The sequence below is a fragment of the Eublepharis macularius genome, chromosome 2, assembly GCF_028583425.1.
Source record: "Eublepharis macularius isolate TG4126 chromosome 2, MPM_Emac_v1.0, whole genome shotgun sequence".
NCBI lineage: Eukaryota > Metazoa > Chordata > Lepidosauria > Squamata > Eublepharidae > Eublepharis > Eublepharis macularius.
In genome coordinates, this window is record NC_072791.1 from 118873853 (window position 1) to 118886801 (window position 12949).

At 43.6% G+C, this 12949-nt stretch overlaps 1 protein-coding gene across 6 annotated transcripts in view; it reads right to left on the reverse strand.

The window, feature by feature from the left end:
* Window positions 1-12949, reverse strand: part of MICAL2 (microtubule associated monooxygenase, calponin and LIM domain containing 2) — a 247655-nt gene that overhangs the window by 45298 nt on the left and 189408 nt on the right. For all 6 annotated transcript variants that reach the window (XM_054972925.1, XM_054972924.1, XM_054972922.1 and 3 more), the window contains 2 exons: window positions 4733-4905; window positions 2667-2744 (listed from right to left, as the gene is read on the reverse strand). In XM_054972925.1, coding sequence (XP_054828900.1) covers window positions 2667-2744; window positions 4733-4905 — 251 coding nt within the window. The remainder of the gene's footprint in view (window positions 1-2666; window positions 2745-4732; window positions 4906-12949) is intronic.

Below are 12949 nucleotides of genomic sequence, written 5' to 3' on the forward strand. Positions count from 1 at the left end.
AGAACAGATATACTGAAAACCAATACAGAAATGCTGAAGTAAAAACAAATTAAAAGAAACGATTTAAAACAATAATATAAATTGAAAGCTGTGAAGGAGGGGAGCGGGCCCACAAGAGCCGCACGTAGGCCCTGTGGAACCGCTGTCCCAGATGAGCTTAAAAGCAGCATGGGCACTGGTGCAGCAGCTTTCCTTTCCCCAGTCTGATAAAAAAGTAGTCCCCACTGGGAGAGCAGAGGACAGACTGCAAAGGAAGGGCAAGCGGAGGAAGACTTTCTTGCAGGCAGCTTGCTCAAGGGAAGAGCAGAGACACTTCTAAAGGAAGGGACTGGAAGGAGAGGGCCAAGCAGCAGAGAGCAATGCTGGCCACAGCTGCTCCCTAAGAGGGGTGGGGCCACCAAGCAGGCTCCAAAACCCAGGGAAGGGACTGCACATGCTAATTAAGGGTTGTGTGGGAAAGGGCATAAATAAAGGGCTCATGGCAGCTGATGATGAGGACTGACAAAATGGGGAAACTCTGTATGATAGGTGCCCCCTGCCCCCTGAGACACCAATGAACCCAGGTATGAAAAGTGAAAAACAAAAAGCTAAAAACAGCAATCTATCTTAAAGCTAAAGTCGTTTTAAAAAAATTCAAAGCAAAAAAGCCAGAAAAATGCCCAAACAGAAACTGTAATTTCCCCTTCTGGCTGTGGATTTCTAGGTTAGAGTATTCACTCAGGCACTCATTCTCAGGTCCATTCAGCAGAGAGAAGCCAGCTCAAAACAAGAGCAGTTTATTTGCACTCCAACAACTAACAACTTTAGCCAGGGCTTTTTTTCTGGGAAAAGAGGTGGTGGAACTCAAGACTGCACACAATGACGTCACTTTGGGTCAGCTGGAACAGGGGGGGGAGGAGTTTTTTAAAGTTTAAATTGCCCTCAGTGAAAATGGTCACATGGCCAGGGCTACTGGCCATGTGACCATTTTTAAGAGGTGCCGGAACTCCGTTCCACTGCATTCCCGCTGAAAAAAAGCCCTGAGAGGTAACATAGAAACTTCAAAGTGAAAACAAGAGCTCCAAGCAATTGAACAAAACTAAATCTCACAGATATCAGGGGAGTGGCAGACTGTTCCATTACATATAAACACATATACAATAAATATACCACAGAAACAATCACCATTAGCAATAAAAATCAGAACCAGTAAGCTTAAACCATTTTTAAAAGTCTTCTTAAAACTTTTGGTTTACAAGCCTTTAGTAGAGGACACTTGATGCATCTTTTGAGGAAAGAAACTCCACTGTGTAGAGTTGAAAGCTGAAAAGACTCTATCTTGTCTAATGTTCCCTTTAGGGTTGCCAGCCTCCAAGTGGTGGTTGGAGATCTCCTGGAATTACAACAGATCTCCAGACAACATAAATCAGTTCGCCCGGAGAAAATGGCTGCTTTGGAAGGTGAACTCTATGGCATTATATCCCACCGAGGCCTTTCCCCTCCCCCAAACCCTGACTTCTCCAGGCTCCACCTCCAAAATCTCCAGGAATTTCTCTACCTGGACCTAGTTCCCCTCCTGTTGGCTAAACCAGGCACATATAGAAGGGCTTGAGATACTGATTTTAAGAGCATGGGTAGGTTCACGTAGGAGGAGGCATACCTTAAAGTCTGCTGGCCCTAAGCCATTTAAGGGCATTTAAGGCCAAAACTAGTACTTTGAATTGGGCCCAGAAACTAATTGGCACCCAATGCAACTGGACCACAACATGTATTACGTGGTCCTTGCCAACTGAAGTTGGACCAATTAAAGTTTATAGACAGTCTTCAAAGGGAGTCCCACATAGAGTATGTTACAGCAATCTAATATATGCAATTGCAGCTAGGTTAGCCTTCTTCAGAAATGTCTGCAGTTAGTAAATCAGCCGGAGCTGGTAAAAAACACACTGTTGGCCACCTTCACCACATGATCATCTCAAGCTACAGAGCTAGATCCAAGGAGTACTCCTGAACTGAAAATCTGGCCCTTAAGTCAAGTACTACCCCATCTAGAATAGGCTGTAGACCTAAACCTGGATCAGCTTTATCATCATTCACACACACCAAGAACCTTTCTAGTCAAGTCGTCTAGAGTGGAATATGCATCCTGTAAACTCAAGGCTGAACAGTCTTTTGTGTTACTAATATAAAAAGAATGGGTAAAAGGATGGCTCTCTAGTCCCAGAGAAAGTAAGAAGTCACAGACTTCAAAAGACCCACAAGTGCTCCCAATTTAGGAGCAGAATAGCATTGGTGGAGGGAACAGCAGCAGCCAAGAGGCCTCTGAAGCCAGGCCCAGAGCAGGCAGAACTGTGAAGCCAGCTATAAACTACTTCCCTGCTCAAAATTGTCCCATTTCTTAAAAAATTATCAAGAAAACAAAATCACCTTTCAACAATGCCAGGGCTCTAGTGTGTATTTTTGTGGAGTGCATTTCCAGTGCCACCCTAAGCAGAGTTACACATTGCTCAGTCTATTGAAGTCAATGGGCATAAAAGGTATAAACTCTGCTTAGGTTTGCATTGTCAGTCCCTCAACTGAAAAGTTCCTCTTACAGAAACTGGAGGTACTGAGGCCAAGAACAAAAATTTAACTTGAACAAAACAGGTGCTTAGCAAGGACAGCAACAAAATGAATATAGTACATCTTACTTGATTGAATTTTTTTCTTCCAACTTTGGGATTTTTTCAGTGCTGAAGTTTCCCGAAGACTACTGGCTCGTTGCAGAGCTAAAGAGAGAGGGAGGTGACAATTCAAAGAAGTAATATGATTACAGAAAATGGTCAACTAGAAAAGATCACCTTGTGTCCCTTTTGGAGTCCATCTTTCAATTCTATTATCCACCTGCAATTCAGTTCTCCGCCTGCAACTAAAATACCCAGGCCTGGCAGCTAGGCAAGGCCACTCATAAAGCTTCTGTAATACACTAGTGATAGCCAACCCATGACCAATGAATTCTTGAGACACAAAAGAGTTACATGATCACATGACATCGCCTGTAATGTTAAAACAGATCTACATTACCAAAAATGTACACTTGATTTAAAAATTCCCATTCTCCATTACAGATATTCACATAAAGAGGATGCTACCTGCCCCAAAAGCATGTTTTAATGTCATGTGTGGAAATGTCTTCACTCTAAGAAATAAGAATGCATATCTACAATTTTGTCATAGTAACACGGCTCTAGAACTGGCAATTTAAGATTTGTCCTTGAGATGTGCATGCAGATTCATGTTTAAATATTCATTCACCACTAGAGGGCAACATTCATCAACCGTTCTTTCACAGAGCTTCTACCAACTACTTAAAAGATTTCTATTTCACTTTAGCAGAATTTTACATCACAAGAGTTCATTTGTGCGCTACCATTTCTATAGCTCTTATTGTTTCTTGGGCATGTGAGTTTTCACATGTACACAAAAAGAAGAAAATTATCATTGGTCCTTTTTTGGGAAGGTTATTTATCTCCCCAAGCATTCCCATGGGAAATACACAGAATACAATAAACTTAATTCTCACAAGTTGCTTCAAGAAAAACCTAAGTCACATTGCTCAGCCTCATAAACAACACGGTCATAAAAGTCTATGCGGTGATAGGGATAGGCAGGCACAGATATAAGGCAACTAAGTAGGGCAATCGAGACTGGAAAAAGGGAGAACACATGATCTATCATGTGACTTGCTGAGAAGAAGAGTTTTGAAATAAGAGACCTGAAAGCTGATGGGAACAGCCTTTGCAATCAAGTTGAGATTTGAAAAGAAAGTTACGTTTACCGACAAAGGTTTGGACAAAACAAAGACGAAGAAAAAAAATCAACTGCTATTATTTCAGATGGACATCCATCTTCTTCAACTGGACATCCCTTTGGGTTCATTTGTGACATTTGAGCTACAGCCTCAGGCACTTTTAGTTGCATGTGTGCAAATTCCCCAATGTTACTGTAAGATATTTACAGTAACTGCGCATTTACAGTTTTTTTCTTGGGCAACATAGCCTTACTGTAGAACTTCAGTTGGCCAAAGTGAAACAGAATCTTGAAGCAAAACAAATGAAATCTCTTCTGAATTCTGGTAATATTATTTTGTTTAATATTTAACACGAAAGTGATATGTAGGTTCAGTCACAATTGTTTTAAGGTAGACTCTTTGATGCTGTTACGCACCACAAATCCCTCTACCTCCAAAGTAACCATCCAATAATCACTTAGGGCATCTTTATGCAAGAGAGACTAAAGTGAATGATATGCCCAGGGCAGCTCTAGCCAATGGAAACTCAGAGCAATCCAGGGCGACAAGCCCAGAGAGAAAAGACACCATCACAAGAAACCAAGCCGGTTTCTGTGTTTTCAATCTACAGTAGGATTAAAATTAAGAGTGACCATGGGTACTAATCACCCCTGAGAAGACCAGATGTGCTCCTTGCCTGTGAAGTGCCCAGTTGGCCTTTCGAGTTGGTACCCTTCATTGCTGTTGAATGTTTCTGTTAATATAGAGTGTTTTGTATGTTTTTACTGAATTATTTGCTGTTACTCTTGTAAATGTACTACTGTGCTAATAAACTGGTTTTATTTGTATATATCTAACCTGGCACATGGACCTATTCTCTTTAGAGTTAAAAAAGAACCTGCGTACCCAGCAAAGTTGAACTACGTGCAAAAGGATATGTTGAATGTTTAGTATCTTTCGTAAGAACAAACACACAAATTCTCTTACCATTTGCCAGTTTGGTCTTTTCATGGCATTCTTCTTTCTGGACTAAACTTGCATTCACAGACAGAGCCCTCAGGGAAGATGAGGTGTAGCTCCTGGGCTCAGGCAATGGCAGTCCCCTTTTGTTAACCTCAGAACTGGACAAATCACCATATAAATCGGATTCTAGTTCTGAGCTGCAAAGCAAAGAATGAACAACTCACCAAAGGAAATAAGCAAGACCAGCAAATTTGTCTAATGATATTTCCAGCTGCAGTTGTTTGGACTGATATGCATTAACATCTTGTGTGGGCTGGTGGCTGCAATTTAAATATGCCTCATAATTTAATAATACTAGGTATTATTACACTAAATTGTTCTTGGAAGCCTGGAATGTCTGTATTTTGCATTAAATCTGGGGTTATTCAAAATAAAAATTATCTCAGAAGGGGTTTTCCATCAGCATGCTTTCCCCACCTTTCTGTACTAGTACATTATAGTTATACCAATGCTAGATACATAATTTTGCATCAACTATTTTTGGGGGAAAGCAAAAAATGTCTTATTGGAAATAACAGCTGCTGCTTTCTGTCAGACTATGGATGACAGGATACAGCAGATAGATCTCTGGACCATTGCAGCAAGACACAAGTTCTTGGTCAAATGGCTTTTATTCAGAAATCAGATCATTTCCATATACAGGTTCATAGGACTACTTAGAAGCAAGGTAGTCATCTAAGCAGCAAGCGTAGAAGTTGATAGGAATGACATCATGTGAGAGAAACTTCTCTTTTAACATTCGAGTTTGCTCCTTTCCTCCCTACAACCCTAAACAAAGCTTTGGCGCTCTCCTGGTGTGAGAACGTTCTACATATTTGTGATATCAACTTGAGCTACTAGGAAACAAGACATAGCAAAGTCTGGGAAGGAACACTAGGTCATACACACTGGAAGCTGTTACAGTCCGAAAGATAAACATCTGTGAAAGCCTGAGAAAGAAATAGTTATGACACAAGCAAAGTGATATTGAGTTACAGCAGGATACATTTTGTTCAGCGCAACAGAATCAAAATTGGCATGGATGGGGCTCAGACATGACATTCTGCACCCCTAAAGATGGCCCCTCTCCCTAAGGGCCAGGTTTGTCAGGATAGTGTTTATGGAAGTTTGAAATCAGTCTGGGTGCATTCATATGGGATTGCTCCACCCATTCTCTGTACGATTCATCAAAGTCCTTCCACCTGACCAGGTAAAAGAGTTTGTTGTGCCTAATCTTAGAGTCCAGGATTTCTTCCACTTCATAGTGAACATGTCCATCCACTAGCATTGGATGTGGGGTCCCCTTTCAGGATGCCACTAATCAGGTAGGCGAGCCCTTTTTAGAAGACTAAAGTGGAACGCTGGGTGGATTTGTTTTAAGTTCTTTGGAAGTTCAATTTCTACAGTCACATCATTGATTAACTGCTTTACAGGAAAAGGGCCCAGATATCTCCATCCGAGCTTTTTACTAGGTTGCTCCCCTTTTATGTTTTTGGTGGAGATGCATACAAAATCTCCTGGTTTTAGTTCCCATTGCTCTGAGTGCTTTTTGTCAGCAATTTTTTTGTAATCCTCTTTGGCTTTGTCCAAAGTTTTTTGAATGATTCCCCATTGGGAAGCTAAATTAGTTCACCATTCCTTCAGGTCTCCTCCCTGTGAGGAGTCAGGGGTTGTAGAGAACGGTAAGACATTTCCTTCATATCCATGTACTATTTTAAATGCCGTGGCCCCTATTGAGGAATGTATTGAGTTGTTATACACATATTTGGTGAAATCAAGAAAATCCAATCAATCCTCCTGTTGGTAGTTAATGTAGCATCTTAGAAACTGTTCAAGCACTTGATTTGTGCATTTGGATTGTCCATCGCTTTGGGCATGATAGGCGGAGCTAATTCCTTGTTCAAGCCCTGCTAGTTTAAGGAGCTCCTGCCAGAAGTTGGCAACGAACTGTGGACCTCGGTTGGATATTACCTTATTAGGAAATGAGTGTAGTTTATGCTTCAGGAACAGGCTGGCTAGTTTTTTAGCTGTAGGAATTGTAGTACAAGGAATAAAATGAGTCTGTTTTGAAAAGAGATCCACCACTATTAAAATGACTGTCTGTCCTTTTGAGGGGGGGAAGATCAGTAATAAAGTCCATTGAAATCACAGCCCATGGTCTAGGAGGAGTTTCCTATGGTTGTAACAGTCCAGGGAGTTTCCCCTTCCTTGATTTTTCCATTATACACACTGGGCAGGAGGATACATATTGAGACACATCTTTTCTCATTGCTGGCCACCAAAATTGTATTTGTACTAAGTGTAAGGTTAGTACAACCTTACACTTAAGATATCCAAAATGTCCAGCAGTTTTTGCATCATGACATCGGTGCAAGATTTCCTTTCTTAAGTTGGTTGGGATATAAAGTTTGCTTCCCTTGTACCAGTGGCCAACCCCCTCCTGTTTCAGTTCAGCTTTGGGCACATTTCCCCCCTCCTTTTCAGTTTCCGCTTTTACTCTCTCTCCCCATTCTGAGAGATCAGGTTTTGGGCTGCTCTGCACTTTTGCAGCTTGGCTACGTGTTGTCACCGCTCCTCCCAATTGAGCTGGTGAGAAAACTGTATCAATTATCTCCTCCCTCTGGCTGTCATGTTGGGGCATGTGTGAAATGGCATCCGCTAGGAAATTCGATTGCCCAGGGAGGCATTTCAACGTAAAGTTGAATTTAGAGAAAAATTCCACCCACCTTAATTGTTTGGCATTCAGTCTCCAAGGGGTGTGTAGTACCTCTAAGTTTTTATGATCAGTCCATACTTCAAAAGGGACTTTAGCCCCCTCTAGCCAATGCCGCCAGGTTTCAAGGGCTAGTTTTACTGCAAATGATTCTTTCTCCCATACGCTCCAATTGCGTTCAGTCTCAGAGAATTTTTTAGAAATGTATGCACAGGGGTGCAGCTCCCCCTTATCATTTAGTTGTAAGAACATGCCCCCCACGGCCATGTTGCTCGCATCTACTTGGACCACGAATTTTCGGTTCTCATCAGGGTGCTGTAGAACTGGTTCTGAAATAAACAGCTTTTTTAGGTTCTCAAAAGCCTCTTGGCACTCTGCCGTCCAATTCAATTTGGCACTGGGTTTTTTCCCTTGTAGCCCTTTCCCCTTCATTTTTAACAAGTCTGTTAAGGGGAGGGCAATTTGAGCAAAGTTCTTTATCCAGGGTCTGTAAAAGTTAGCAAACCCCATGAACAACTGCAATTGTCTCCTTGTTTTGGGGGCCTCCCACCCCACTATGGCTTGGATTTTTGCAGGGTCAATTTTCAGTCCTTGGTGAGAGACTCGGTACCCCAAAAAATCCAGCTCCTCTTTATGAAATTCACATTTAGACAATTTCACTGGCAGTTTGTATTTCTTTAGAGTGGTCAGTACCTTTCTGACCAATTCCACATGGGAGTCTTTATCAGCAGAATAAATCAACACGTCATCTAGCTAAACAACTACACCTTTGTACAGGTAGTCATGCTGTACCTCGTTGATTAGATTCATGAACACACCAGGTGTCCTCTGTAGGCCAAAAGGCATTACGAGGTACTCAAACTGGCCTAGAGGAGTATTGAATGCAGTTTTCCACTCATCCCCCTCCCTTATCCTCAGTCGGAAATAAGCATCTTTTAAGTCCAGTTTTGAAAAGATTTTGCCTTGTGCCACCACACTGAGCAAGTCTCTAATCAAGGGAATGGGTTATGCATTTGACATAGATACAGCATTTATTCCTTGGTAATCAGTACACAGTCTCAGCCCCCCATCCTTTTTTTTCTGAAACAACACAGGCGCCACATGGGTGGAGCTAGCAGGGCAGATGAATCCCTGCTCCAAGTTTTTATCAATGAACTCCTTCAGTTCTTTTCTTTCGGCTGGACTCAGTGAATACAATTTCCCCTTGGGTAATTTTTTCCCTGGAATAAGTTCAATAGCATAGTCTGTGCCCCTATGAGGGGGTTGTTCATTTGCTTCTTTTTCATCAAACACTTGTTTTAAGTCTTGATTTTCGGAGGGAATGGCTTCTTCATCCTCAGTGGTTAATAACACAGTCTCTATTGGAGAGGGGGCCTCCTTGCCTCACACTTTAGTCCATGCATATTTTGCAGAATGGTCCCCCTTAAAGACCACCATCCCGGTGGACCATTTAATGTATGGGTCATGGGCCCATAGCCAATGACTTCCTTGTACCAAGGGGTATTTGGCTACATCACTAACTATATATGTCCGATTCTCCCAAAGGTGCTGTTTTATGCTGTGTGGGGTACATATTAGACCCATCCATTTGTTCAAATACTATAGAGTCTTCAAGTTTATTTCTAAGCCCAGTCCATTAACTAAAGGTGGTGATATTAAGTCCCAAGAGTACCCAGAATCTATCAAAGCTTGCACTCGCACATGAGTTCCCTTTTTCAGTTTAATAACATCACTGTCATAAACAGTATGGCCCCTCTTTCTCTCACCTTTGGGGGGTTGATTTCTTTAGAGACCTGCCGTCAGGACCCTTTTACGGCAGGTTTGCCTCATTTGCCGCCGGTGGGGCGAGACTGTCTTCGGCTTCCTTTGGTGTGGGCGTTTCAGTAACTTTGGGATTCTCCTTGGCATCCAAACCGGTCTCCAGCTTCCCACATTTAGGGCCTAATTTCCAACCCGACGATTTAGGGGGCCCTGTGGGTTTGGGTACGCTTTGGCTCTTTCTCCCCTGTACTGGCCTTATGGGGCATTGTGCAGCAAAATGTCCCCTGCCCCCACAGTTGAGGCATAGTTCTTGCCTCCATCGCGTTTCTCTCCCAGTTGTGGAGATAGGAGCTTTTGGGCCCAGTGCAGTATGGCCCCTGTCTGCAGTGGTCGGTCTCCTTGCCCCAGCATGCTGCTGCATTCTAACAAGTTTTATCACTTGAGTTCAATTTTCAACCTCACATGCCAATTGGATCCAACCTAGTAGGGTTTGTGGGTCATCCTGCATTAATGCTCTATCTAGCAAGTCAGCATTTAATCCATTACGAAAAAGTTCAATTTTTACTTCCTCATGGTAGCCAGGTATTTTTGGTGGCTAGTTGTCTAAATTCGGCAGCATATTCTCTTTCGGTTCTAGACCCCTACTTGATGGTTCTGAACTTTGTTCTGGCTCTCTCTCCTTCTAGTGGGTCATCAAATTGAGCTTTGAGCGCATGTGCAAATGCGTTTAAATCATGTAGCTCATGTAAATCAAGTCCCGCTCTCGGTAAGTCAATCTCGGCTACCTTGAAGGGAGAGTCGCTCGAAGAGTTGGTGCGCAGGGCGGTGGTGGAAGCTATAAAACCCTTTGTTGACAAGCTGAACGAAACTGATCAAAGGGTGGGCTTAATTGAAAGCGAAGTGAAAACCATTAAGGAAGTAGCGGGGGGGGGCAGAGAAGTCTGCTCTGGAAAGTGCGTCACTTGTGAAGGCTACAAAAAAGGAGCTGAAGTTGGTTGAGAACCAGCTGATCGGGCTACAGATGGAACGAACGCAGACAATTTTGCGTCTCCAAAACGTGAAAGAGGAGGAAAATGAGGATCTGTGGGAGGTGGTCTCGGAACTATTGGCGATACCCGCGAGGACGACTAAAGAAGAGGTTAAAAGCGCCATTTTGGAGGTCCGTCGGGCTTCTTCAAAATATGCAACAAAGCGACAGTTGCCTTGTGAGATCATTATTGACTTTTCATTTAAAAAGATTCGGGACACCATCCTATATAACTCATACAATGCGGATTTGGACTTTATGGGTTTGAAAGTCAAGATTTTGAAGGACGTTCCATTTCTAGTCCGGAAAAGGCGTTTTAAGTATAAAAAGTTTGCAGCTCTTCTGAGGGACCATGGAATAAAGTGCAAATGGTTATTCCCGGAAGGAATATGGTTTAGATATAAAGATCAGGCCTATAAGATACTATCAGAAGATCAACTAAAGGATTTTGAGGATAAAAACCCGGAATTCTGCTGCACCGAGAACGAAGAAAAGGAGAAGCCGGGGGGGGGGGGAGGAGAGCACCGCAACAGCGGTTGCACAGAGAGAATTGCGTCCGGGACCTAGAAGGGGGAGGAAAGTTTAATCAGAATTTGAAATGCTTATTCTCTGTATGATTAACCACTCCATCATTATCCTATGGAGCTATTTTTGTATTATGACAGTATGAAGGGAAAACATTGAAGTGTAGTGTTTAGTGTTTGTAGGTCATCCCCCCCCTCTTCTTTTTCCATCCCCCTTTGTCCCTTCCCTTTCCCCTTTCCTTGTGATAGTCTTGTGTAGTGCTGTGTAGTGTTTTGTAGTTTGAAAAATAAAAAATTTATAAAAAAAATAAATAAATCATGTAGGGTTACGTACTACTCGGTTGCTGCCCCTACCATTCTAGATCCCAGGTGACTCACCCGACTGTGTTCTGAAGGAAATAAATGTCCCCAATCATGGAAAAACTCCTTGGCTTGTACTAGGAAGAATCCTAGGTTTCTGGGGTTCCCATCAAACATGGCTTCCAATTTGAACCATCTTTGCAGCAATCCTGGTGTGAGAGCTCCTGCTCCCTGGTATCCCCCTGCCTGGTGGATCGGGGCCACTCCAAAGGGAGGTGGTTGCAAGTGTCCTTGTACCGCATAAGGTATCTGGTAGGCTCCATTTGTTCCGAAGTCCATTGGAGCAGCTTGCTCCTTCCATACTGTGGTTGGAAAACTTGTGCTTGGATTCCCTGTGGGATATTTACTGGGTGACCCCCCCTTGCATGTGTCCGATTTGGCCTCCTGTCCCCACTGGGATAATTCTGGCAGTTCCTTGTGGTTGGCCTGGTTGGGGCACCCTCATCCCACTGTGCTTTCTTGACCTTGAGCGGGTAGGTTCCTTGACACTCTCATCCCCATTGTGGTACTGGGCACCCCTGCACCTCTCATGATTGGAGGTATGGTCAAAGGCTGTGGGGTCCCTCTTGCCTGGGTCCCCCCTTGTTGAATCCTCATCCCCCCTGAGGTGGTAACGTGGAGATTATCGGTATAGGTAGGGGAGGTTGACTTTGTGAGTTCATTGGCACTCCCATCCCCATTGTGGTAGTTGGCGCCCCTGCACCGGTCCCAATTGGGGGAATGGACAATGATTGTGCACTCCCATACATACCCATCCCTACTTCCTGGGATGGTATATCTGGTGCAGTCACTAGGGGGGAAGGTGGCACAATACCTCTTCCCTCTATTCCTGTTGTTGCTACCGGAACCTGTGTACTTAAAGGAATAATTTGGTCATTCACAAACCACACTAGAATCATTAAACCACTCTTCCCCTTTCCAGCGGTACAATCCCTGCAAAGTCTATTGGTTCTTGCCCAATTTGCGAGACTCTCCCTCGCTGTGGCAGGAGAGGGGGCCTCTCTGACTCCTCGCTAATCCTTGTTATTGTCCTCACCAGTACCACCACTGCACTTAGATTCCCTTGTTCTATGAGGAGGTTTATTTCCCATTCTTGTTGTATCCTCTAGGCATGGGCAAATTCATCCGGCGAAAATTGCATCCCGCCTCTCAGGTTTTGCGGCGTCTGGCCCCTGATGAAGATTTCTGCCCCAGCCGCAACCTTTGATTCACTTGATCTCGTGGAGTCGGTTTTATCCTGAACAGTATAATCCACCAAAATGGGGGTTTTACCTGGGGTTAATCCATGATCTCTCCTCATTTGAACATCCCACACCGATTGTGTTGCCTCAGCCTGCAGTGTGGGTAGTCGTGGCATCTGGCCCCAATCCTGGTTATTTGGCCCGGCCACGGCTTCCAACTCACAGCTGTCCAAAGAGTCAATTACGGACAATTTCCCAATATTCCACAGTGTTAGTAGGGGGTAATCCAGGGTCCCCAAGTCTCTGTAATCTGTTCAACATTCTTTGGAAACAAGTGTCTCCATATCCAACATATATACTCTCCATATGCTCTTTTAGTTCTTCTTCATGGGTCACCTCCTCCATGTTGATCATACAATCTTTAGGCTCAAAAATGTTCATTCTTTTCTGTGCCTCAGGTACCCCTTCACTAGGAGTCCCTTGGTTGTTATCCCCGATACTTGCTCTGGAATGGAGATCAACGGCGGTTCCATCGAGATGTTAGGTACTCCTGTCTCACGCGAGCAGTGACCAAACAGCGCTCTTCTCCACCTCTCTTCCTCCTCCGGATTCTGGGGTTCCCAATGTCTGGGAGTT